Genomic DNA, 27,090 nt, shown 5'->3' with positions numbered 1-27,090 from the left:
TTTAAAAACGCAATCGCCGTAACTGAAAATCGAAAGCTGCGCGCTTTCAGGCGATGTATCGACAGATCCATCTTACTTCTCATGGGCGTGCCTCGCCTCGAGGGGCGACGTGTCGTTTCGCGTTTTGAAAATCAACGAAATCGCCGACGGGCGAAGGATTAAAATCCTTCTGCGGTGCCCGCGCCCAAGCTTTTGGCAACTTTAGCCGCGGGCTTGTTTGCACACCTGAACTCTTCCCCGATATAATTTAAGCGCGTCATTAATATCGTCTGCGCGTTTTTGAACAACGAAACCTTCGGCGTTCTTCTCGTCTATTTGGCGTTGCATATATTGCCTTAAATGCCAAGCACCTTCTAGATTTTGTTTGCCTAGCATTGAAATTTGCTATGAGGATGTTTATTGCGTCGAGTTCACGTGACTGATTCACGTGACCGCGAATCGTGATTTATAAACATTTCGTAGGTCAATATTGAGTTGTAGTATTATTAACTGGCCAACAAATACGAATGATCATCGAACGTTGAAAGGATATTTTTTGCAATGACTTGATGTTTTATTGAGCGGAGATATATGAGTCGTGATGATTAAATAAGGATATATATTGCAGAGGGAGATATATCGCACGAAAAATAAATTGGACGCTCGCCCGATAATTTACTGATGAATAAACATAACGCGGACATTAATACCGGCACCGGTCAATAATAAATAAATTGGATGCGAAACGCGGAAAATTGTAATGTATTTACGCGTCATACTTTCGCGTGGCAACCTGCGTTTATATTCGCGCTCCGAAAGTTTTTATTAACTTCCGCGTACCGCGTAATGTTCCCACGGTAATTAACCCGGGACAATAATTCTCGCGGCTGCGGAAATAACCCAGTGCGATCCAGTTTCTGCTCCGTGCGAAGCTATTTGAAATCAATTTGTTAAGTTTACGCGTACGCTGTGTGAGAGACTGTATCAAATTCCGAAATTAATTTTTAATGCTCCTATGAGATTATTGCAGAGATATTTCGCAATTAACTATCTTTTCAAGAGATTATTTTTTTTATTGGGACACATACACATTTTATATAATTCTCTTTTAGTTCTTTTGCTCGCTGAGCCACTTTAGATTAGGCTATATCTATACGTGCTTTTGTGCATGTCGAATATTTTTATTATAAATTCTCGTATTTTCTCAAAAATACTGGCTGCATTTGCGATTCGTGATACTTTTATTATTCTTTTAGCATTTCTTTTACTCCTTTAATATTAATTCTTCTCTCCAAAGGATTTAGAACTTTTTGTGTATTCGAAAACTTTTATTTACAAGTGTTTTTTGACGTTTCCATCACTGTGTGTGACATCGTAAGATTGATTCAGTTTATCGGATGCGCCCAACGGTAGCGCGAATGGACGTGGAATCGGTTGTGTAAGATTGCCATTCGCGTATATGCCCGAAATAGTAGAAACGTTGCGCATCATAACATACAGCGTCAACGCTTTTCGAAAAGATTGCAAGTAACAAGTAAACTCGTAATTCCGTTTGTGCGCGATGACATCAATTCGACGCAGCAGCAGCCGGCATCCCGACCGGCCCGGAGCGATCGGCGGACGGCCCGGTTTGCCGGTTTGTTTTTATTGAGTAGTTACTCCCGCGGAAAAAGAGGAAGCGAATATAACTAAACGCTTCGCAAAAGTACCCCGGGGGTTCTTTAGATCCCATCAATCGCGATCTGTCCGTTTTCATACGCCGATACGTTTATCTCTCTTCCAGCTTCCATCAATCGTCCGTTCAACATCGCACGCGCGATCGACCTAATGCGGCAGTCCGAAAATATCGGTCTCGATACAAATTTTTGTTTTGATCCGTTCGCGTAGTGTCGCTCTTTTTACGCTCGCGACAAATCCAACAGCCAACTTTTCGATTCTTATAGCGTACGGAACGTACATACGAGAGAAGAGATTCGCGAAAGACAAGATGGCAGAACGTCACTCCATTGTTCTCGACTTACGCTGCTCTTTCGAGTGATCGGGGATCCTCGAGGGTACGCCATCGTATATAGGGGGGGAGAAAAAAAATTGGCAATTAATACGTCCCCGTCGTGCGTTGGATTCCACTCTTCGAAATCGAGTCGAGCCGTCGCGATGCCATCCTCCGCGGCGGCGCCGCGCCTGTTGAAAAAAAGAGCCGGGGCAGAATCGAGGGAAGGACGAAATTTCGTAAATCGAGTTGGCCTTCCCCTGGAGGGTGTCGGTGCGTCTGTCCACCATATTGATCGTGGAGGCGGTAGATACCCTGCTTGCCTATATGTTCGCGCGTGTATGTGTGCATAGGAGCATCGTACATGTGTGTATGTGTGTGTATATATATATATACACACACATATATATGAAAGAGAAAATATATATACCTCTTCTCTTTATATGTATAAACGTATATCATATACATATACGCGTGCATGTATATATATATATATATATATATGTGTATGTATATCTGTTACAGGACGGTTTTAGGGGTGGTTTTCACCCTCGAAGAGGGTAGAGGCGGGGGCGGGGGGGGACGAGTGAAGGGTGCTGACGCTGGCACGAGGGTGGGCGAGAGGCGGCTTTGCCGGCGGAGGGAGGGTTGGAGGGCTATCGGGCGGCGCGGGATTGGGGGGGGGAGGGAGGAGGTGGTAGCACAGAGGGTGGCTGGGCAAGGAGGGAGATGAGGGATTCTGGTGGCGTTGGAGCCGACACTCGCGGGTGCCGCCGTTACCATGGCTACCACCACCCTCGCTGTGAACAAGCCCTCTACGTCATATTGGCATAGTATATTCCCCGCACCATAAAGCCAAATAATCTACCGAGTGATCCAATCTGAGAGACTCCCTGTCTAACTCGCGCCCGGCCAACTGCACTTTCGTTCGCAGATATTGAACATTCGCACGTTGGTCGTGACATGTCCCCCGCTTTTGCGCCGTGCTCAATGTGGCTGCGATGATAATCTCAAATAGACATCTTTCCCTGAGCTGATACCTGAATTAATTATAATATAATTAATTCGAAACAGATAGAATCGTGTAAATGATTCTTATAGGGACTTTAGACAGAAGTGTAGATGAAATAAACTGCGATTTTTATGTGATGTATACATCCACCGTATTGATACAATTTACATTGTTCTCTTTTTAAAAAATAACAATGTAAAAAACAGTAAAATGTTTGTAAATTATAGAGGAATAACTCCCATATATCGAGAAGAATTTGTATAAAGTAAATCGCATATTTCGAGAATGCAATATCCTATATTCTATAAAATATTGATACTTTGACCGAACCTTGTATTGCGGAAAATCCGCGATACAACTCATGTATCAACAAATACGCGATTAGTGCGCAGAAAAACACGTTGAAAAATGAAAGTTAAATGTTTGCGACACGGATCGATATTCGATATTGCGCTGCTTAGGACCGAAATCTTTTCGAAATTCGACTCACGCCCCGATCTCGGGGTACCTGCAAACCGACCAATTATGCACCTCCGGGTGCGCAGACACTTCATCAAATTTTCAACGCGATGATCCATCACGCGGACTTAACCGTTCGGCGGCGCCATATTTGCACGCAGCATTCCGCGCGTCATAAAGTCAAGCGGGCCACAGGGTGATTCATTCTCGGGGAGAGGAGAGAACTCCCCGTGGCCTCCATTTTCCGAACGGGGAGAGAATTCGTACTCCCGGGCCACTCTAATTGCTACTTGATCATCGACGATTACAAGTCGTTCTCGATGGCTGCCGGTTGCGCCCGCGTTTACGAGTGAGAAACAATAAATTGCATTCACAGCGTGAGATCTGCTCCGCGGGCCACGAACCGAAGTTACTTTGATCACTATCTCTCTGAAATCGGAATGCTTTGTTCGCGGTTGCACGTGTCTGCTCCAGGATATTGCTACTTGATAGTTGGCGTTCGACGGCCCGGTCGTGCATTTTGCAGGGCGAGAACCAGCGATTCGGAAGTCAAAATACAGTACGGGGAAAAAGTTTGGGCTAACACGTGGAACAAATGGAGAGATACGTATATCCCTCGCCACGCCATTGGGCCGACCCGCAAAACTCAAAATTGCGCATCTCGCGTCGCGATATATTTCTGTAAAATTAATATTTTAATTAACACACATACAATCGCAATTATATGCGGGATGTTTTGTCTCTTCTTTCAGTTATATCTTCTTTATAACGATGATAGCGATTTGTGCTTTTAATGGGACGCTTTTTAACCGAAGCACAGAGGTACGGAACGTCAGTGCATTCGTAATTACAAATAATAAAATTATCGCGCGTATAATTATGCCATTTCGAAGTTGCAACGTTACGGCTAGGGCATATTACGTCAACCTTATGCATTATTGCATACAATTGCTTATGAATTATGAAATTAATTAATTTCACATTCTGCGTTGCGTCGCGTCGCGCTGATACAAAGCCACAATTGGATGCTACAATCTCGCGTACCGATCGTCCTGGAAAATGTCATTTTTAAACCATGGTTGAAATTGTTATTGTTGCTCGCGATGCGCCTTGTAAAACGTAAGCGCGCAATAAATGAAATTTATCAAGTAACGTCCACACGTAATTAATTTAAAAAGATTAAAAAGGTATTACATAAAAAAAAAGAAATACTGCAACAATCTCTAACCAGGAATATAATCTATTTCTGCTAAATACTGCATTGCGTATCTCTGTTGTAACGTATTTCGATATTCAATTGAATGTATCTATGGAAAAGGGTATCGTTTTACTGGCGGATCTGCGAGCGGCGAAACGAAGTTTCAATAACCCAGTTTCGATTTTCAAATAATCCTCCCCCGAATCTAAGCCGCATCTCCTATCGCTCAAAAAATCTATTTGCTCGATCGCGAAACTCGATAGGTTTGGCAATAAAATAATTTCTTTCAAGTCAATCGTTAATTTTGAACTTTGAAAAGATTTCAATTTTACGGTTCAAGGAAATTATAATTTTTGATGTGACCTCTTCATTCGAGTGACTAAAGAGACCAGAGGCAGAAAGAAAGACTAAAAAAATTAATAATATAAAATTACTTGGATTTGGAGAATTATCGGAGAAAACGATCAGAAGCTCCAATACTGCCATTTCGTTCTCCAGGAAACGAGACAATGGCCCCTGCAGCCGGGACAATGTTCCCCGCGCGGTTCCGCGCAAAACTTCGTCGCTGGGATATCTAGCCGGTGGCGCGAATCGTTTTCTCGCTGCTTCACCCACGGCCGGAGGGGTTGGCGGCAGGATGGCGTACGGGAGGTTGCACGCGGGGGTGGCCGGCTAAGCGAGGCTCATTTTGTCGGCGGCAGATATGGCGCGGCCCGCCGCCACCCCCAACGCCCCGGCCGCCTTCCACAGCCGCACATCCGGTGATGTGGGGTGCGCGGAGGTGACAGGGAGGGATAGATAGTTGAGCCGGGGGTGGAACGGCTGGCTGGCGACATTATTAGACGCCCCCGGTGAGTCAGTGAGCGACGGTGAGGACGGGGGCGGACGACTACGACGACGACGACAACGACGATGACGACGACGACGACGACGACGGCGGCAGCGGCAGCGCGGCGAGATGGTGCCGCGGGGTTGGACGGAGGATAATGAGGAAAAAAGACGATGCACGAGAGATGCTGCAGCGAGATATCGCGCGGTCGTCGCCATCCCGCGCCGTGGAAAAGGCACCTGCCTGCGCGAAGAAAGACGCAATTTTCGCGTGCGTCTATCTCCGCCGGAGTATTAGTTCAGCTTGTGGTGGAAAAAAAAGAAGTTGATGATGGCGAAGTACCGCGTCGTCGTTGAAGAGATTTAAACGTCGAAAAATGAATGGTATCTCCAGAAAACACGATGATTAAAATTACGAATGGAAATTCAGATATATATACACATACGCGCTCGCGCTTACACATACATACTTTTATTAAAATTTTTTTGTTCTTTTATTTAAAAAAAGAATTTCAATTCTATGATTTCTATGATTTTATACCAACGTCACGTGCAACCGTGATGTATTCACACTAAAAAATAATATAGATAGGAAAATACTTATAACAGACTGCATTAGAATTATAATTATTATTACTATAAGAATTTTTTGATATGTGTATGTATTAGAATTATAAAGTCAATATATCGAACGAACTGTAGGACGAAGCTCTTTCGATAGATTTCGCGAATTCCCTCTCATTTCACTCTCTTGCAACTTAACAAGAAAATAAAGCAACTGTGGCATCAGCTAGATTTCGTCGACTAGTCAATAATGGTGCCTGCGGGAAGTGAGCAGCCCTCGAGCGCGCCCGCCGAGTTCTTATTCCCGAAATTAAACGACGGCGGTTCATCCCTGCAACCCCACAGCCGGAGCTTTTATTTGATTCGCTATGCGACAGCCAAGATAGCCGGCGTGGCGCCGAGCATGGTGCTCATCCGAGCTCCCTCATGCTCGCGGATGCGGTCTGAAAGCTTTTTCGCCGCATAGGAGGATGAGGAGGAGGGAAGAGATGGAAGAGGGATGAGGCGGTGGCGAGGGCGGGCAGGCGGGTGATGTTCCATCATGGGGAATGAAAATCAGGGGCCCCCTCGGGGCTCGGAATTAAAATGGCTGTCACACGCAGCCGGGGGTTGTGCTCTTCCTGCGGAAAACCTCGGCGAGAGGAGGTGGAGGAGGAGGAAGAGGATGAAAGGCACCCATCCTCCCCCCTGCTGCCGCTCTTGCCACCCTTTAACCACCCTCTTCCTACTTCTCCGACATTTTTTTGTTACCTTATTCTCTCTTTTCCGCTGCCTGTCTGTCTTCCTCTTTTTTAATCCGTTTCTGCTCCTATCGGGATCTCCACTCTCTCGTTTTCAAGACGACCTGTCGTCCGCCGTTTGATCGACACCGATATTCGATCGCTCGCGGTAGCTATCGGCTATGGATAGAAGATTTATATCCGGGCGTTAGTTAACGAGACACGAAGTCGTAGAAGTTAAATATATAATTACGCGAAGAAAATGTGAAAAGTATAACTCTTAGCGTGAGATGATTTGATATTTAAATTAATAATTTTGATCAAGTATACAGTTAAGGTGCTTCTGTCACGAATGAATTTTCTTATACAGACTGAAAAATGTAAATCATAAGGAATATAACGATACCTATATTAAAGAGGTCACATAATTTTAAATGATCAAAGTAACATTGATATTTACTTTTCCACAGGAAATAACTAAATAAAATATAAATAAATGAAATCTTGAATTATAATTGTCAGCAAAATTCTTTTATTAACTCTATGTTAGAACACCCGGTATAATCTCACCCGTGTTTCCGTTGTAACCAGTTTCTGCGTCGTCGAGCCAATCTTGCCAAGGGTGCGTAGCTCCTATAGCGCTCCCCCCTGTTACGCCCCACCCTCCCGTTGGCCCCCGAGGGGATCGAAATTAAAATGACAATGAGGGCAGATCCGAAGGGTGGCTAAAAATGCGTACCCTTGCCATCGTCCAATCAGCAACGAATCCCACGACGCCATCGCGAACCTTTCCCCCTTCTGTCTCCTTTTTTTTCTTCCTGCGGCCCTTCGCGTCCGGAGAAACGCCACGAAATGAAAACGTTTAAAGCGCGATGATCCTTCAGCGAAATCTCCAACCCCTTTCGTCTCCGTTGCTTGCAGTCTCCGTTGGAAAAGTTTTCCAGTAATCGGCCGAAACCGAGAAGTGATTTCCACTCGGTTCAACAGTGGGCGATTGTTATCGTTGAAAATAATAAAAATAATATTCTGCCGATGTGTGAAATGAAACGCTTCCATAAAACCGATTAACGTTTATTATTTAATCCTCGCCCGTGGTCTATGTATTGCACGGAATGGATTCCAATAATTACCATTACTTGTTTTCGTAATATGCTAAACTAAATTTACTTACTCGTCATTTTAAGGAATATTTTTGTTATTTCTAGCGGAATGCTTAACGTTTGAGTTAATTTTATACGATGGAAATATCTTTTTAATTTTATTTTACTAATTTTTAACTATATGTATGCGACGAAATTGTATGTGAAATTTTAAAATCGCTAAAAAAATGTGCGCGAGGAAAGATGCGGCGGAAAAATGTATAATCGTGCTCGAAAATGTACGCAAATATTTTTCAATCGTACAATGAAAGCACAGAGAAGGCGTAACGATGCGCGTTCGGCGTATAACCATTGGTTTCTCACCTAGCGTGTTTGGACATTTCCATGAATATAAAAACGCGATTCGTATTTGCATGAAATACTGATTTCGAAACTGCATTTTTTCCCCAGCTTTCTGCCTTCTCGATTATTTTAACAGAGTGACATTGCGACTGTAAAATTTCTCAATTGCGCATTTGTCGATCGTTTGGTCGTTTCATTCGGTTTTTAAGACACATACACACACGTCGTCTCAGGATTATCTTTTACATTTCTGAAATTATACTTCTTGGTTTGTCAAATTAATCGATGCCTGCAAATAATTAAATTGACAATTCCAGATCTATTTAATTATATGTCTACTAAATTTTATGTATACACATGTATATATAATATTTAATTTGTATATAATATTTATTGTGATGTTCGATGATTTCGGATTGTCGCACTACCGCCAGTTTCTCTTTCATTCTCCCTCTTTCCGCCATTACGCCGGTCACAGGACCGCGGCACGACGAAAGATGCAGGCGTAAGGAAAAAAAAAAAAGCGAGTTGACGGAAGAGAGGAGGTGGTTACGGACGATGCAGGACCAAGAACGAAAACGATACCCCGTCGGCACGTGCACGCGGTTAAAAAGGTTCACGAGGTTTCGGCCGCGTCGGCCGCGGCTCGGCCCGGTAAAAGCGGAACCGGCTGTCACGATACGGATCTGACCAATCATAAAAGCCGCCGCATACACGCGCATAACGGCCACTCATTCATCCATCCAGGGCTGCGCAGCGGAACAAAGGCGGAAATTAGTCAGGTTCGTTATGCTTATTAATTGACTGACATTTCCGTCATATTATTGTACATGGCGAATCGGAAACTGCTCCCTCTCTCTCTCTCTCTCCTCTTCCTCCCTCTCGTGAGGCCTTCGAGAAACGAGGTCCCGCTTCTGTATACGCGCGGGGCTATTGCTACAGGACGTAGGTTTCATTGAATGGACAAAGTCAACAATCTGAAGAAACGTGCCGACGCATTCGTGGGTAGCTTCCGCAGTCAGATTCAGAACTGAGATTATAAAATTACCGTGCAGTGAGAACGAATATGTGACAAGGTGCGCCAATGTGCAATGAATATATATATTGAAAGGCTGCACAATTCCATGAAAATCGTCTCTCTTTTTCCGTGAAATCATTAGTCGTATTTCTAGACTTAAAGGTAATACGATTCCAACATAAAAACGAAAATGAAGAATAATGGCCTTATCTTTCGACAAGAAGTAAGTCATCACCATAGCAAATCAACGGAAAAACAGTTTGAATGGGCCAATTTCTCTATTTCTACACCGTGGAAAATTTATTCATAAATAATGATATAGGATATTCAAAGAAATCGGCATAGCGCTCGGAATTAATGAGAAAGGAATTTCGTGTTTTTCAGGGAGAAAGCTTTGATTTCGAGAAAATTTCGAAGATAAGCTTCAGGCGATATATAAGCTAGGTGATTCATCACGCGATATTCCGCGATAATTATATGTGTAAGCAGATATTAATTATTGATTAATGTAGCGCGTCTATTAGCGGTAGCACGGCTGGAGGAAAGCGATACGAGCGGAATAGATAAAAAGAAAATGAAGCGCAAACGAAACGCAAGATGCGACTCGAGTAAATCGCAGAAAAATTGCACGTAAATGAGAAGTTTTTCATATAACGTATGTTAACGTATATAAAAGGCACAAAAAGATATGACGTTACGGTATCTATGCTCTCGGCGCGCTCAAAGAGAAAAGCATTTCGTGTACGAAAATCCCTTTTTCGTACGCGTGGTGAACCGTTATCATGTTACGTCTAAATATCCTTTATTCATATCGTTAACCAACGTGCAAAAAATATCTGAAATACAAAATTCTTTTTTTTATATTATTTTTAATGAGAAATTATTTGAATGTCTTGAAATGGGAGATGACTGCAAATTATTCTTTTTCTCGTCGCGCGATATGTACACACAAATATCCTGTAACTTTCGTGCTACACAGCCGCGCTGTCGTTTTTAAAAACTACCATCTTTCGACACACGATATCTCGTTATCTGGTCCCCGTGAATATGGGAGAAGAATCGAAAAATGCTGGTATGATACATGAGGGGGATAAAGCAATTACGTGGATTCACTAATAACGATGTCCGTAGTATGCTGTTCTCCCTCTTCTCTGGGTCCGTCCTCGTTAAATATAAACCGGTAGAAACAATGATTTCCCGTTATGTTCTAACAACTATAAAACTGCATCTCTCACGTTATTAGCGCATTTGAAATTTTTTCCTATCACCTTCCTTCTCCCGCTCGAAGGGTTTAAATTCACGTGCGCAATTACATTGTGCAATTACATCTTATCTAGGAAAAAAAAAGAAGCTTCTATTTTTACACGCGCAATAACTCGTACGTTTCAAACGTCCGAAAGCCCTCTGTAATCGCGCGTATTCATTTTATGCACCCCTCGCGAGAAATTGATGGAAAATGGCGACCGGTCGATCCTGAAAAGGGTGAAAAGGGCTCGTGTAATGGAGCTCAGGGATTTCTTAATGACGCTGCGCCGTCGCCGATTGCCGGCTCTGCTATGTTTATCCTCCGCCGAGGGACGACACACGTGATAAAGGAAGGGGGCGTATCGGTACCGGAGAGACGTGCAGCTGTGCCCCATATCATGCACCTATATCCTTGCGGAGGGTGGTAAAGCTATATCGGTGAGGGAATAATGCCACGGGGGTGCCGGAACGGTTTCATTACACGGCTTCCCGAGGGATAATATTCCGGGATATCTCTCCGCGGTCGACCCCGACGGGGGTGAAATTCCGTGCCATCAACCCACCTCGCATGAGAGATGAACCCTCTGTGCGGCGACCCCTTGCTGTAGGAGTATCAGCCTGAGCAACCCCTTTGGAAGGTAGAGCGCGTCCGGGGGCGAGCAAGGGAGAGGAAATTGCAGCGACCGACCACACTTTGGGGCAAGGGATCGCCCATGCGGCGACAGAAAATGGCCGATGGCCTCGTGGCGATTGCAAATATGAAGGCGCTATTTTAATAACGGTGCAGCGAGAACGGGTTACACCATTTCTGGCATGTCTATTCTCTCGCGAAGTTATACGGAAACAGCGATACGCGGCGAATTCAGTAACACAACGAACGCTGTTATCCGTTTCCAGCTTTATTCTCTTTTGTTCCCAGATATGAGATTTTTAAAGGATATATAGGGAATGTGCTCAGTAGTTTTATGTTTAAATGTATCATAGAATTATCTTATTAAATAAAATTGACGGAAGAAGTCTCGCGAAGGTGATCCGCATATTGATCTTACGGAACATATATATATATTTTTTTTACGTCGGCACCCTTTGAAGCTGCCATACACATATCGCCTGCCTCGATGCCATTATATTGCGATCACGCTCGCGCGCATTGCGATTAGTATTTAATGCACACAATGTATAGGAAAGGGTCCTTTTTCCCGTATCAGATGCGGGGCGGGCCTCAGACCAGTTATTAGGCCGCTGACAGGCCCGTATAATCCGACTGCCTCTCGTAATGTACAGTACGAAAAATATAATGCCTATTAGCGAGGATCTTTTCAGCGCGACCCGTGTTGCCCTCGGGATTTTTTCTTCGCCTTTATTTCTTTTTTTTTCCTCGCATCGGCCGCGCGTTGGTTTGCGCGTAGTAATTTTCATTTCTCCCTATCCGCGCGTTTTGCGCCTAAATCTCGGTCGGCAGTCTAACTAACGGTAAAATAGGTTAAAAAACAATCTCTTTCTTTTATATGTCACAAAATATCTAAATAAATCGTCTATTAAAGTAAGACAAAAAAGATATTGATTAAAATTGACAATTCATTATGTTAATTATAATTTATTATATTTATGCGTTTAGTCTGGTGAGTTTTGATCATACTGAATAATTTAAAATTTTATTCATGAAAGAAGCACATTTTTTTGTTCCGAGTTTTTTGATAATATTTAATATTTTTCTGTTTCAGAGAAAATAAGCCGAGAAGAAATGGATGTAGGTGAGTCCAACAGAAAAAGATGAGTTTTCTTCTATTATTCCTCGTCAATACAATCCACCGATCGATCAAAAATGTCGCCCGCTCGAAATTCACCTGTTTTACCTGTTACATTTACAACACGGTCGGACACGTTGACGCGTCTGTTAATGAAGTCGCAGTGCCGGTCGAAAGAGAGATTTCCGTTAGTTTTACGTGGTTTAATGGATACATTGTATCCCTCGGACACGAAACGAAACGTTGCGCGAGCGTTCCAGGTGTCTGCTCCTATTGTAGTTGGCGATACTTGAAAAGCACAAAGCGAATATGATGTAACATAATTCGAACAGTTCAAGCGCGAAGACCCGCCGCAGTTATTATATTTAATACAGCATCCCGATCTGCTACGCATCTGCCCGCGGCGCGCTTCTTTATCACGAACGAGAGATGGATACTCTCAAGAATTTAACGTGCAACGGCGTGACGAATGTATTTGTGCAAATCAATATACATTTTGCAGCCGAAAGATTCTGCGCTTTCGAAGACGCTGTTATTAATATCAATATTTCGCGAAATTCTAAACTAACTTTTTAACCCGAACTTTTATCAATAAGGATTAATTGTGCTTCGCAGAAGAGAAGTATATCTTTTCTTAATTATATGTTTATTCAACACGTCAAGATTTCGATCAAAGTTTCTCTCTTTCTGACGGCATGAACGAATAACGTAAAAACGAAGAAAAGATACTCGATTACTCAGCTAGTAACAGACAGTTAACGTAATTTTAGTAGCACAATAGATTGTAAAACTAATTTAAATGATGCGTCGCAATGCAGACTATAGTTTTCGGTTCGTTAGCGAACGCGAGACCGCATGCGGATTTGGCAATGAAAATTACTGCGCATTCTGGCATAATCAAATCATATATTATTTGTAAATTACGGTTAATGATTATCATTATCTTCGATTTGAATGTAACTAATGTTACATTTGCAACACTAATACGCGCCGTCCATTATTCATGAGCTCTCGAAATAATATCGGCGTACCCGCACATCTCAATGTGATGGAGTGCGTCGAACTGATGTATAATGTAATGACGGAATCATTTACTTTTTGATTAGTGCGATTCTGCGCATGAATCACACGTAGACACGCGCTAGAAGTACTTTTACTAGTTACATCTTGACGTATATGCTTTTCGAAAGGAGAAAGAAAAAATATGGGGAACGGTTAGCTCTCTGTCGCGTCGCGTAGAAAGTTGGAGAGAAAATTTAATCTAGAGGAGCGACGATTTTATGCGGAAAGCGTAAGGTATTTTTCAGCGTTGTACAACATCCGCGACGAGTGTCTCGATGTGTTGCTAGGCTTAATAGCTGGCGTTGAAGCGCGCGATGGAATATATTTTTTCGCTCGATTCTCGTCCATTACGCAACCTTCGAAAAACCATTGACGCGACCTATCGGCGGTAACATTACCGACCATACGCCCACCACCTCCGACATCATCCTCGTCGTTGTCGTTCGCGACCTCGGTATTCCGCCCCGCGCGGGGGTACGCGGCAGGTCGGGGGTTGCGCGGCAGCGCGGCAGCGCGGTAGGGTGGGTAATGTCGGGAAATGCAGCTAACGAAGTTTACGAAGACACTTAACGGAATTACGCCCTCGCTGGCTCGCTCGCAATGGTCCCCGTCGTCGCCCTCCTCCTCCTCCTTCCCTCCTCCTCCCCCTGCTCTCTCTCTCCGTCATCGTCTACCCCCACGTGCGCACCGTCCATGCTATCTGCTCCAAGCGTCCCTTTACACTTTTCCGGCGGCAGGAAGGTCGCGTTAATTACCGACGGAGGCAAGAAGCCGGGGAAACGGTGGCAAGATATTTCGTCCTCGACGCGGAGCGTCGATGGTTACGAAAGTCGGCTATGGGGGCGGGCGATAAAGGACGACGAGGGGGTGCCGGCGATGCGCGGGGGGGAGGGAGCGGGGTGGGGGAGCGAGGGGTAGCCGGAAGTGGGAGCGGGTCGGGAAGGGGTCGGTTTGCGCTGAAGAAGGGTGTTATTGACATGGTGGGTGTCGCGTCGTCGGCCATCTTGGGCCGCCGCGGTCTCCCCGCCGCCGTCACCTCCACCTCCTCGTCCTCCTCCTCGTTTTCCTCTTCCTCCCACCGCCGCCGCCACCCTCTTCGTCGCATTCGCTCTGCTCCCCGTCGCGTCCGAAGGACATCCTTGTGTTCCCTTGTACCGAGTGACATTCGGGCTGCGTGCCCAGCCTAACCTGCCCGGCGGACGCCCTGGGCCACCCTTTTCGACCAACCCCGGCAACGAGCTGCGAGGGTCCCGGGGGCTGCTTGTCGCCATGGCGACCGAACCCTCGCCCAACCCCCTCAACCAAACGCCGATTCCCTATCCCTCGGCACTTCGCTACCCTCTTCCGCCACCCCTTCCTCGTCGCGCGCGTCGTTCGCGCTGCCGTCCTCGTCACCAAAGAGAGTCTTTCGATATCCTCGTGCGCCTCACTTTGACGGTTCTCTTCTTTTTCTCCTTCTGCTCCTTTTGTCTCCTTGTTCCGCTCTTCCTCCACCATTTCTTCATCCTCTTTGTTAGCTAAATACCAATCTTCATTTTTTAGAATTTGTTTCCTCTATGTTTTCTTCCTTAAATCATAGTTCATTCTTGTCGATAACTTTTTCTTCTTGAGTATCTTCGAAGTTTTTTTTTTCATTGTCTTTTTAGTGCTTAAACTAAATAACTATACTTTTCAATGAATTTCGCGTCCTTGCTGTTTGGTCTTCTTTTTCTTTTCTCATTACTTCTGCAACTTTCATTACTTTCGATATTTTTCATAATTTTATATTTCAACACAATACGATGTCAAAATAATCTTTTACGATCGCTTTTTATTTTTGATCATTACATTGTTCTAGTAAATTTAATATGTTTATATTTAAACGAAGAAAGTTATAATCGTCTATGTTTGTTTTTGCTACTTGTAAAATTGAGTTTTTATGTTTCGCATAATAAATAAAATACATCTGTAATATAATACGCATTTTTTTTTCGAGGTAGTTGCTATTTTAAAAGACTCATATTTTTTTGTTTAATTATAAAATTTTTTACAAGTTTATAGATTTCAAAATCTTACAATTAGCTCTGCGTCATTCTCTATGTCTGTCACAATTCTTCATGCAACATCAGGCAAAAATCCGGCTCCAATATTGATAGTCGATATAATTAATAGTTAAAACACTTCCCCATATTGATTAAAAAAAGAATGTCGACGTTTTGGTCAAAATGCGAGTTGCGGTTTCGGCGAATTTAATGACCCGCGCCGTAAAAAATGCCTGGCGGTATTTGGAATTCCGGTTAGCTGGTGGCGACGTTAATTCCGCTAATTATATCGAAGAGCCCGCGATCTCGGTGAAACTCCACATGATCTTCCTTTTGTCAAAGGAGGGAGGTCCCTTTATCAAACATTCTCGAAGGCACAAAGTTGCCCATCCTCCGACCCCGCGGAATTGGCGGATATTAGGAAGGACTTCGTCGCGGCTTTTGTCTCGTTTGGCCACAAAGTTTCACGAAGCACCACAATCCCGACCAATTAGCAACGATTTCCTAAAATCAAGCCGTAACCACGAGCTAATTGGCACTTGACATTCATAACTCACTCCCTCGTCTGTCGCGAGAAACTCTTAAACCACAATTATCAATGATAAATGCTCCAATTAATTGTATGCTTCAGTTAAAAGAGCCCTCAGCCTTCGGGAAGATTTTATATTCTGATATTTTGTGTACCGCATTTCATTTTTTTTTTTTTTTAATTATTTTAGGAATGGGAAACACGTTTAATTGTGTCTATGGCTGTCGAATATGCCATTCAAAAAATTTGTACTCGTATATCAAGGTATGAGTATATTTATACCGGTATAATTATACCGGAACTTTTATTTATATCTCTCTTGGAAAATCAGTAAGAAGATTATTAATATGATAGTAGCGTAAAGAGAGTACATTCGGAACCATTGTCTACGGGATAGAATTTTTAACGTCCGATGCACTCGCGTAAAAACAAATACTCGATATATTGGAAGCAAGATATCGACGTTTCAATGGCGTTGAAGTAGCTTAAGCACTCTCGGGTTCTCGAGACGTGACGGAGCGTTGGAATAAACTGGGCGACCCGGTCGGACCGGGACCGTGGCAGCTGCATTGCGGCAAAACAGAAGACGCCTGTCATCGGGAACGACCGATCCGTATAGAAGACGCATCGGAATGCCGATTCTGTAAATGCGCAACGTGGCCTTCATTCATGCTGAGGCCCGGCGGTCACCGCGGCCAGCTGCAGTTTTAAAATACGGGAACGCGCGAATGCGATCGTGAAGTAATTGTCGTAAAGTGACAATGATTCGGTTAATTAATGACGGTGGAAGCGTCGAAGTTCGCGTCCGCGTCGAGTTCGTGCGCGGCGATAGAACCGGAAGCGCGCGCCGAGTGAGTATAAAAAAAAAAGGACGAACCGCGGCCTTTATGTACGCGAATCAACTGTTTATTCAGCATATAGCGAAAACGAGAGAAAGAGGAGGAAAGAGATGGAACGAGAGTACGGCGGGAGCGATTGCGGGGTAGGAGAGGCTGCGCGGGGGAGGAGAGAATGCAACAGCACGCGCGAGTGATCGACGTGAAACGAGTTCATTCATGCTTGGATGTTGTAATCCTGAATGGACGTAGAATGGATCGAAACTGCGCGATTAGATTGGACTGTGGGCCGACTTGATATATATATATATTTTTTTTATTTGAAAGCTACACGTGGGTGATTTTTATGTGGAAGGTGACGTAAATCGTACTTCCGGTATGAGATACGTTTCTTTGTACATCTAGTTGAATGTAATTCACGCGGTTTCTCGGTCATTTAATGACGTCGAATGCGACTTTCGCGTTAAACATGTTCAATCCAAGATCAGACGGGTCACAATTAAAGCGTCGAATTTAATATCCTTCGGCGAATTAATTTTTGCCATCGAATCTACGCGAATCGTTCGGCGGATTCGCGTTAAAATCCAGGCTTCTATGGGCACAAGGTTAAAAGGGCGCCTCTCTATATATCTCTCAAGGGTGCGATAACTTTCAGCGCCGACTGTATCGCTGGATGATGTATCCCCCCGGGGGTTTTCTCCCCTTGGGTGTTGGGGTGTGTTTCGTTGCCTGGCAACGACACCCTCGAAGTCCGCGCTCTGATTGGCCCCGTCTCGCTTTTCCTGTCTTAGCCTCTCTTCTCACCCCGTCGCCAATCAGACCCCCTCGCCTCGACCTCGCTACCGTACCCACCCGTTCCCTCTGCTCTCTCGCCGATGGAAACCGCCGTTGTCGGGGCGAAGTGCACACACGGGCGCGCGCGCCCGCGTGCAGAGAGAAAAAAAAGGGGAAAACAAAAAAAAAAGAGAAACACGCTGCAACGCGTCTACACACTGAACAGAACGTGAGGAGGAATTAGAGGGTAGTTCGGCGCAATGGCGCAACGTCAGTACATTGTGCGTATATGTATGTATGTATGTATGTATGTACGTGGTTGGATGCACATGGACGAAGCGACGTAATATTATCTCGAACAAATAACAAGAATCTTTTGTTACTCTCGTATATCGTCGTATGCTGAAGAGAAAAAGTGCGAAGCTCGAACCTGACTCTTTACGAGCGTTTAATTCCCCCCATCCTCCTTCCCCTAATAATGCACAATCTTAACCGTATACGTTTCTTTTAATACCGGGGCAGAATGCCGGGGAACCTATCTCTAGATAACTTCGGCGAAACTCGAAACTAGTTTCGCGGGATGAGAGATACCGGAATCTTATTTGCCGTAGATTCATCCGTTCTAAATCCGATTACGAGTAAAACCGCCGTTTCGTCGGCTCTCGATGTCATTGAGAGTCATTTCTATTTTTACGGCTCCGTAAATTGTACGAAAGGATTAAGAGCGATTTCATTGGCTTCCTTTTCAATGCCTTCTTCGAGTAGCCGGCTTGTTGTGTCGAGGCTGCACAGCGCTACGAGAGGATTAAACCTTCCTATTGATCCCGTTCAATGGATTCGTGCCCTTTCACGTGCCAGCATTCGTAATGTTTTGACATCCTTTGCGCTCGTCTCTTCGCCTCCCGCTTGCTTCCTCGACGTTGGGGAATACATCTCTGTGCATTTAATTCAATATTCGATAATACAATTTATTTTTCTCGACGAAATATATGCGGAAAAAAAATTTTGTTTTAAATACCAGTTTTATTTTGTCGGACTTTTATAATTGTTATGTCTTATTTTACAGAAAGCTGCGACGACGATGATGCTGTGAACAATTTCTTTTTAAACCCGTCGCAGTACTTTGACGAAAAATTGCATGACAAAGTTTCGAGCAAAACCAAGTAAGTATACGTTATATATAGCATCTCGAACGCTTTATTTGTACAGATCGAGTAGTAAAATTGAATTATTTTCTATAGAATACCGAAAAAAGTGCCGCAAATATTTTACGGAATGCGAACTCACAGGCAAATCAAGCAGGTAATCACAGAATTTAAGAGGACCGCATACAGGCATAAAAGGTAAAACAACTCGCGAAATATTCGTCGTACTAAATAAATGAATAATGAATGAATTTCTTTAGGATGACTATATTGAGCAGCCGAAGTAATACGTGCATCCAGACATCCAATAGGAACAAGGACGAGTTGTGCAACGAGCTACTTGATCGGAAACCAAAGGTTTTTAAGGATGAATCGTGGAACGAGCGACCCGATCCGATACTAAAGGTTTTTATAAGAATTATATGCATCGTTGAGGTATTCACAAAAGTTAAAAGTTAAATAATTATATGATGACATTATTTCTGCACATAGGTTAAAAGATGTCAGTATTATGAGCACAATAAAAATAATCCGAGAGTATTTCGTGATATGAGCACGCCTTGGGACATTGAAGACTTGGTCTCACTAGGTAAAGGGATCAAGGCCTGCCCATACTTCGGTGCGAGATCTTTGATGGCCGACGCGGAAATCATCTTTTGTCCGTACAATTATATCCTGTGTCCAGATATACGCGAAAGTGTAAGCATAAATAATTAACAATGAAGTATCCACAGAAACCAGAAAATGATAATTCTGAATAATTGGTAGCAAAAGTGTTCTACGAATAGAATATTCAATCGTTCAAACCTTTTTATCTTATAAAATAACATGAGTGTCATTTGTGCTATCAACTCTTTTCACACTCTTTTCCGCATGCGGTACTGAATAAACAAGACTGTAATTAAAATATACAGATGCAAATCAATCTAAAAGGCAACATCGTGATTCTCGACGAGGCTCACAATGTCGAGGATATATGTCGGAAAGCTGCCAATGTGACTCTTAGAGATGACAAGATCAATACTGCCATTAAAGAGTGCTTTGATCTTAATCTTTGGTACATAAAAAAGCTTGGTAAAGCCATTTATGGTACTATACTCGAATATCTCACAGATATCGTGAAATTCCTTGGACATATTGAAGTCAATGAGAACGTGAGCATATATACTTATCAAATAATCAAAAATTAATTTTGTCATTATGATTTATTTAAACTTTCCATTTTGTATCTCTCAGATTGATTAACATTTTATGAAATGATTATAATCATTATTTTTACTTGTTATAGTAGAATATGTATGCTTTAGGGTTTAAATAACGACATGGTCAGTAAACATTGGATTGGTCACGAATTCCGGGTGCTGCTCGACGTGCATAATGTCGGATGTCCTAGATTTCCTAATTTTCGTAACGCCAGTATGGCAGCAATTGAGGATTTCAAGATAAATATGAAGCAAGAGGATCCCAAGAAGATGCTGCCTACTATTTCGCAAGAGACTAAGACAATTCTTGAACATTTTTGTTTCGCTATGGAAATGATTGCATCAGATACTTTTGTTGATGACTATAGGATGTACGTCGTAGAAACGTTTGAAACTAAGAAGGTCGCATATCTAAGCAATTCGATGTAATTACGATCTGCATAATTGTATCAAACATTATATGTAGTCATTTTTTTTTATCAGGCCGAAAATGTCCGAACGACAGTCAAGATACGAACCATGCAACTGTTGTGTATGAATCCCGCTATAGTTTTTGCGCCTTTGGCCCATGACGCCCGATCTGTGATACTAGCTTCGGGTACTCTGACGCCGACTACGTCGTTTCAAAGCGAACTCGGCACGAAATTCCCGTATATAGCGAATCCCAGTCACATTGTACCGAAGGAGCAAGTTTACATAAGAGGCCTGTCACAGGGGCCAAAAAAAATGCCTTTACATGCCATACACAGCAAGGTGACTACCTTTCTTTTTCAGGTAAGAAGTAATCAATTTTTAATAATTTTTATTTCAGATGATACGTCCACGTTACACGTATATGCGATATTAAGTACACAAATTTTTATTCTAACAGGACGAACTCGGTAATTTGGTTCTTCAAGTGTGTGACGCAGTGCCACATGGTGTACTATGTTTCTTTTCGTCTTACAACATAATGAACAAAATTCACGATAGATGGAAGAGTAACGGCATGTGGAAGGAGCTCTCCAACTTGAAGAAAATCTTTGTGGAGCCGAAAGATAATACCAAGTTGGTTGAATTCATGCAAAACTATCGCAGGGTAATTGAGGAATCGTCATTGAAATCGGAACAAGACTATCGAGTAGCATGCGGAGCTGTCTTGTTTGCAGTTTTCAGAGGAAAGGTGGCGGAAGGAATCGATTTCAAAGACAACGATGCTCGTTGCGTATTGGTAGTAAGTAACATTCTTAATAGATTGATTTTATTTATATTCTTATATGTTCGCACGCTTGCACATGTATATTTGTAATACATGTATGTAGTTACACATACAATATGTATTTATATTCTTACGTTTATTAGGTTGGTATACCGTATCTTCTTAAATCCAATGAAATAGACATGAAGATGAAGTATAATGACTTAAATAAATCAAAAGGTTTGCTATCTGGTAGTGAATGGTATACCGTAAACGCGTTTAGGGCGTTAAATCAGGCAATAGGTCGTTGTGTCAGGCATAAAGATGATTGGGGTGCTGTACTACTAGTAGATAAAAGGTACGTATAGGTATAACATATTCGAGAATGTAATAAAATACTTAAACGGTAATTTCTATAGATTTAACGAGGAAAGGAACATCGGCTATCTTCCAAAATGGGTTAGAGAAAATGTAAGTCTCAGTTACCGAAGTAAATATTATAAATTATATTTGCAATCTATACTTATAATTTACTTGTGTTGCAGAAAAGAGATCATGATAAATGGGATTACGGAATTTACGGAAATTTGGAGATAGAGCTTCAAGATTTTGTAGTCTTGCAAATTGCACGTGAAAGAGGAGCAAAATTGGCAAACAATTAAGACTTCCTCTTAGAAGATATAATGAATTTTATGCTCTGATGAAGAACATTGTTTTTATTAAAAATGACTAACAATTATTCTAATGTTATGTATTATTTAAGCATTCTATTTACATAATTTTGTCCAATGTTACATTTTAGTTGTGTCCCTCTTTTCAATCATTCTCAGTTGCTTTTTCTTCATCCTCTTTATTTTCGCGGTATTCTTAATCTAAAAATAATGATGTAATGTAAGAGCTATAATATACAACAAATATATATAACATATATATATATGCTATATTTTATAAATGACATCACAGCATTTACTTACAACTTGCACAATTTCGCTCTTCTTTCTATTCTCCTCTGCTCTCTTTAAATTGTCTCTTCTTCGTTGCTTCTTAGCCTCTTTCTCTGCCTGCTTTTGTGCCTTGATTGCCCTTGACATCTCCTTAACGCGTTTCAAATCTTCTCTCAACTTTTGTTTCTTAGCGAATGACTGTCGAATTCCACGTGTTTTAATTATAGAAGAAAATCTACAAACAAGCATTTGCATGACTAACTCATACCTTTGTTTCTACTCATACAAATGTTAGAATACAATTAATTATTATTCGGCGAGAATTTAAAGAGTATATATATATATATACTCTTATATATGTGTATAATTTCTTATTATTTTAACTCAAATTATATTACTACACTATTATAATTATATTATAAATGATATAATAATACAATGCTAAAGCAGTAGCTTAAAACGAGCAAAAGATCCGTGGAAAACAAAATTTATAGAAACCAGAAATTTTTTAAGCAACGACTAAACTTCAAAACAAAGTTTCAAAGTGGAAGTTTGTCAAGGGGTTTACAATCTCTCTCCCAAAATTGCAACTGTAAAACCAAGAGGAAGCCAAGATCTACAGACAACTGCTTTTTTTCTAGCAGGTCGTGATTTGACTTGGATTATAATGTTATCGAAAAAGAATTATGTTGTGTACAATTGTATTACTGTCGAAACTAATTTACCTCGTTTTTTCTTCCTTCCATATCCTGCCGGATTTTGGCTTTCCTCGCGGGACGTGTTGCCTCTCGGGTTTCCCGACACTGGACGACGACTCTGCTGGTAGTGGTGCTGCTTTACTCAGCACCGGTGCCGCATTCAATATATCTTCCATACGTATTATTTTTTCGCTCGCCATCGTTCGGAAATGTTGACAAAACGTGCGCTTTCACCGTGCTCCGGCATGTAAATAATTCTCTCGCAGGTTTGAGGTTAGGCCGTCACGTGGCAGAAGTCGCGGACAAGCGGACGACGAGCGAAGCGCAATCGCCACGAACTGCATTACCAATGTCCGAAAATGTTAACTTGAATTAACGCCTGCAAAAGGTAATATTAATAGAAGTAAAAAACGAAATATATATATTATTTTTTAACTTTTTTTTATACTTTCTATTCCTTATTATTTAATAGCACATTTGATAGACGATCTACGTAACTTAATTTATTTGCAGTGGTTCCAAATCTGGCGAGCTGCGTTAGATTGTTGCGATCGAGGAATGTATTTTTTTTTGTGAATAAAATTCCTGGAGATTTAAAATTAATTTTTTTTTAATTGAAAATCAGCATCGCTTGTGCGATTATACCTTTGTAGTTTTAAATTTTTGTCTTTACAGGTATAATATAATTAAATTTCTCAAACTTTTGTATATACCGGCGAAGTGAAATTTGTTTCGCTCTATTCTTTACTGCCAAGTGGTATATGTACCTTTATACTGCATTCTGAAATTACTATACTAAGCTACAGGTGTATACATATAGAGGGCCACTGAATAACTTCATCTTCATTCATGCACGTGAATTTGTGTTGATAGTACTATTTTCTATGCGTGAAAAATACAGGAATTTTCGAAAAATCGACAATTGCAAAGTTGTATACGTAGTTATAAAATGGAATCTTTGAAAGAAATTTCTAAATTCCTCGATTTAAGCTCTGACACTGCTGACATCCGACTTGATTTGAAATTCTCTGTGCTGCACCACGTGCTCTGTACGTATTCTTGTGTATTATTACATATTTATTTATTGTGTATTATTACATATGTTGTGTTCTACTACGTTTGTTCACTTGGCAAAAAGAGCCTCAACACGTAACTTAAAATGCACGCAGGTTTGACAGAGACCGATGATGGCCTGGAACTTTTGCTGAAACTACCAAGAATGTTGACACAACTTATTATTTTTTTGCAAGACCCTTGCTGTGAAATTAGAAAATTTGCTGCAGATTTATTGGTAAATATTGTCGCAGATGAATCAGGGACCAATGCGATGCTGATTATTTCAGAGTCGAGTAACTCAGCAGAGAAGAACAAGTCTGGTAAGCAAAATGTTACTTAACGATGTGCTAGCAGATTCGACCAGGCTGATATCAATTTGCATTACTTCTGTTTACGTCAGTAAAACTTTACAGTAATCTATAATGACAAAAAAAAGAACTAAGAAGAATTTGATTACTTCATAAATAGAACATTTTGAATAGTTACAAAATAAGATTCTTCTAAGATTTGGTTTGCGCTAGCATTCTGCAAATGAAATTTTGTAACAGACACTTAACAACATTTATTTTCGCCAGATTCGGAATCTAGTCAGAATTTAATAAAAGTTTGTCTGAGGTAATATATTATTGTACTTATTGTTACTCTATTCTATCTGTTTCGGATATTTTATATGTTATTCCTACAGGGCCATAATGGATAAATCTAGTCTTCAGGCAGATCGATGTAGTATGATACTTTCTAATATGACTAGAAAGTTTTATCTGGTAGACAGAGTAATAACACTCATCGAAAAAAGTGGTTACGCCTGGAATGATGTAGTAGCTGCATTTACTGCAAAAGAGTACAACACTAAAGGCGAAAATTTGCATCATCTTGGAGATGTCTTTTGCAATTTAAGTCAATCGCCACATGTAAGAAGGTACCATTCAGTTGACTATTTTTTACTATTATTTTACTGAATTATATCTTGAAGATACATATGTTTTATTATAGGTATTTGATGGATCGACGTTTGTGCCTTATTCAACGGCTCTTCCCATTCACAGAGTATTCTGATAGTTGGATTAGACGACGTGGTGTTATTGGTACTTTGAAAAATTGTACTTTTGACACAGAAGATCACATATGGTTGTTAAGCCCCGAAGTGGACTTATTATCATATTTGTTGTTGCCACTTGCTGGTCCAGAAGAGTTTGACGATGAAGATGTCGATAAATTGCCAATTAATTTACAATATCTTCCTGAAACAAAAACTCGAGAGGCTGATCCAGATATAAGGTAAATTATTTGATAGTTGACAGATTAATGTAATTAATGCAAAGATACATTAATGATGCATTATGACGTTATTTTAGACTTACGCTTTTAGAAGCATTATATCAACTTTGTGCAACAAAAGTGGGTAGAGAAATATTGAGAAACAAAAATACTTACCTCATACTTAGAGAACTTCACAAATGGGAAAAGGATAAAAGATGCTTATTGGCGTGTGAAAAAGTTGTGGATATCTTGATAAAGTAAATATTTGTAAATCAAGTTCTACTTATAGTTAATTATGATTTTTTGTCTAAAATAAATTTATATCTTTTTGTTGTAGAACCGAAGAAGAAATCGGACATGACAATTTGAAAGAAATAGAAGTGCCGTCTAAGTACACGGATATGTTCGATAAAATGGATGAAGACTGTATTAACAATACATAGACAATATAAAATTTATATTATAAATGTATATAATATCTCTATAAGAATTACACATACTGTGTACATAATACTTAACAAACATAAAACTATGATAATTATAATACATTCGAATTTTGTATCTCATGTCTCAAATTGCCCCGTGAAGCGAGCGGCACACGATGCATGTTTCTTTGCTGGACTGCTTGCGTTTTAGTAAATTGCTAAAAATTCAACGTTCTGTGTGGTGTAATTTTAATTATTTATTTTAATAATTTACTAAAACGCAAGTAAACCAGCAGAAAAACATGCATCGTGTGCTGCTAGCTTAAGGGAATGCTGGAGTGGAGTCGTTTGTTTTACCGACGTAATAATTTTTGCACCAAACATCAAAAAAAGAATAAAACCGAAAGAAGTAAACGGAATATTTACTAATTTTTTAAATCTGTTCTCTATGCTTTATTATTTAATAGTACGTTTGTTAGACGATCTTTACTTTACTCGCAGTACGTGATTCGAAATCGATTTTAATTGCTAATTACTAGCGAATTGGATGCACAAATGTGCGCACTCGATGCAATAAAGTGAATAATAAAAATATCTAATACATATTTTACCAAATAACAAAATAACTATTATTATACAATTACTAGTACTATTAAGAATTTCGTGATTTAACACCTTTTTATATTTATATTAAACACATTTTTACGTCGATTTGTGTACAACAGTTTTAATATATGTACTAAGTACGCACTGGTACGTCCAACCAAATTCACTATACGTGAGATTGTTGTGGAGAATGTATTTCTTTTGTGATGAAACTCGAAGAGATTTAAAATCAATTTTTCTTTATCGAAAATGTCCATCACTTGTGTGACTGTTTTGTAGTTTTCAATTTTTTGGTACAATTAAATTTTTCACATTCTTTGTACATCGATGAACGTGAAAAAATATCCGAAACAGATAGAATAGACTAATAGAATAACAATAAGTACAATAATATATTATCTCAGCATTTTCAGGCAAACTTTTATAAAATTCTGATTAGGTTCCGAATCTGGCGAAAACAAATTTTGTTAAGTATTTGTTACAAAATTTCATTTGCAGAATGCTAGCACAAACCGAATCTTAAAAGAATCTTATTTTGTAATTATTCAATTTTAAATTTCTCTCTCTTACACGTAAACACTCAAAGAAGTCCGTTGCATTATACCCCTCGAAACGCAAACGCAGTTATGCAATACATTAAACGATTATTCTTACAAACATTTTACAATTGTAAATCCTCACAATTAATTAATTCTTATGATTTGGAAGAGACGATGATAAGCTGTTAGTGCATAGTAGAAAAGTTTGATAACTGTTTTTCCGATTTTCTCTGAAGTTTTGCTTTTTTTTCTTGGTCGAAATTACTCACTTGATCAATTATCTTGCGCATTACTTTATTAGCAATTACACGAAAGCTTGAGAATTTTAAAACGTAGCCGAATAGAAATCTGAAACAATTGAAATTATAATTCTACAGTAATATTATAATTACGTATTTTACAATACATAATTGTCTAACAAAATTATTGACAATGTTTAATATTTGGGGATCTAGAATTGCATTATAAGATAGATTAAATATATCTGCATATATGCTCACCTCCAGCATTTATAAGCAATCCATTCCGCGTAAGTCATTGACGCATACAAATGCGGCATGCTTATATTTAACGTATCCGTAGTGAGTAATGCCATCGTTTTGAAAGGCATGTAT

General features: G+C 40.8%; 3 protein-coding genes across 3 annotated transcripts in view; 2 read left to right on the top strand and 1 right to left on the bottom strand.

Moving 5' to 3' along the window:
• The window catches only part of LOC105449636 (Fanconi anemia group J protein homolog), a 43,840-nt gene extending 22,153 nt beyond the window's left edge, over window positions 1-21,687 (top strand). Inside the window, exons 4-15 of the mRNA XM_011688939.1 lie at window positions 12,179-12,208; window positions 18,491-18,587; window positions 18,666-18,767; window positions 18,830-18,974; window positions 19,062-19,268; window positions 19,484-19,723; window positions 19,877-20,173; window positions 20,255-20,545; window positions 20,643-20,984; window positions 21,113-21,306; window positions 21,368-21,419; window positions 21,494-21,687. Coding sequence (XP_011687241.1) covers window positions 12,179-12,208; window positions 18,491-18,587; window positions 18,666-18,767; window positions 18,830-18,974; window positions 19,062-19,268; window positions 19,484-19,723; window positions 19,877-20,173; window positions 20,255-20,545; window positions 20,643-20,984; window positions 21,113-21,306; window positions 21,368-21,419; window positions 21,494-21,610 — 2,114 coding nt within the window. The 3' untranslated portion in view covers window positions 21,611-21,687. The remainder of the gene's footprint in view (window positions 1-12,178; window positions 12,209-18,490; window positions 18,588-18,665; window positions 18,768-18,829; window positions 18,975-19,061; window positions 19,269-19,483; window positions 19,724-19,876; window positions 20,174-20,254; window positions 20,546-20,642; window positions 20,985-21,112; window positions 21,307-21,367; window positions 21,420-21,493) is intronic.
• Window positions 21,685-22,885, bottom strand: LOC105449637 (coiled-coil domain-containing protein 86). The gene is made up of 3 exons (XM_011688940.1): window positions 22,618-22,885; window positions 21,923-22,127; window positions 21,685-21,820 (listed from the first exon to the last, which is right to left on the bottom strand). Exons 1-3 carry the CDS (start codon window positions 22,788-22,790, stop codon window positions 21,740-21,742), a joined length of 459 nt encoding a protein of 152 aa, XP_011687242.1. The 5' UTR covers window positions 22,791-22,885; the 3' UTR covers window positions 21,685-21,739.
• Window positions 22,886-23,277: 392 nt separating this feature from the next.
• Window positions 23,278-26,674, top strand: LOC105449635 (protein HGH1 homolog). Its single transcript, XM_011688938.1, has 7 exons — window positions 23,278-23,639; window positions 23,760-23,966; window positions 24,222-24,261; window positions 24,332-24,565; window positions 24,640-24,924; window positions 25,002-25,163; window positions 25,244-26,674. The coding sequence occupies exons 1-7, from the start codon at window positions 23,540-23,542 to the stop codon at window positions 25,347-25,349; spliced, it is 1,134 nt and encodes a 377-aa protein (XP_011687240.1). The 5' UTR covers window positions 23,278-23,539; the 3' UTR covers window positions 25,350-26,674.
• Window positions 26,675-27,090: the final 416 nt, after the last annotated feature.

Source organism: Wasmannia auropunctata, unplaced genomic scaffold (assembly GCF_000956235.1).
Source record: "Wasmannia auropunctata unplaced genomic scaffold, wasmannia.A_1.0 LD336074.1, whole genome shotgun sequence".
NCBI lineage: Eukaryota > Metazoa > Arthropoda > Insecta > Hymenoptera > Formicidae > Wasmannia > Wasmannia auropunctata.
Note: the sequence above shows the minus strand (reverse complement) of the source record. Positions and strands in the feature narration are given on the sequence as shown.

Bases quoted from the DNA above. Each gene is read 5' to 3' on its own strand.
- LOC105449637 (XM_011688940.1), bottom strand. From the start codon at position 22,790: ATGGCGAGCGAAAAAATAATACGTATGGAAGATATATTGAATGCGGCA. The intron at 22,128-22,617 runs GTAAATTAGTTT...GCTTGTTTGTAG, and splicing joins TGGAAGGAAGAAAAAACGAG to ATTTTCTTCTATAATTAAAA. The intron at 21,821-21,922 runs GTAAGTAAATGC...CATTATTTTTAG, and splicing joins AGAGCGAAATTGTGCAAGTT to ATTAAGAATACCGCGAAAAT.
- LOC105449635 (XM_011688938.1), top strand. From the start codon at position 23,540: ATGGAATCTTTGAAAGAAATTTCTAAATTCCTCGATTTAAGCTCTGAC. The intron at 23,640-23,759 runs GTACGTATTCTT...AAATGCACGCAG, and splicing joins TGTGCTGCACCACGTGCTCT to GTTTGACAGAGACCGATGAT. The intron at 25,164-25,243 runs GTAAATATTTGT...TTTTTGTTGTAG, and splicing joins GTTGTGGATATCTTGATAAA to AACCGAAGAAGAAATCGGAC.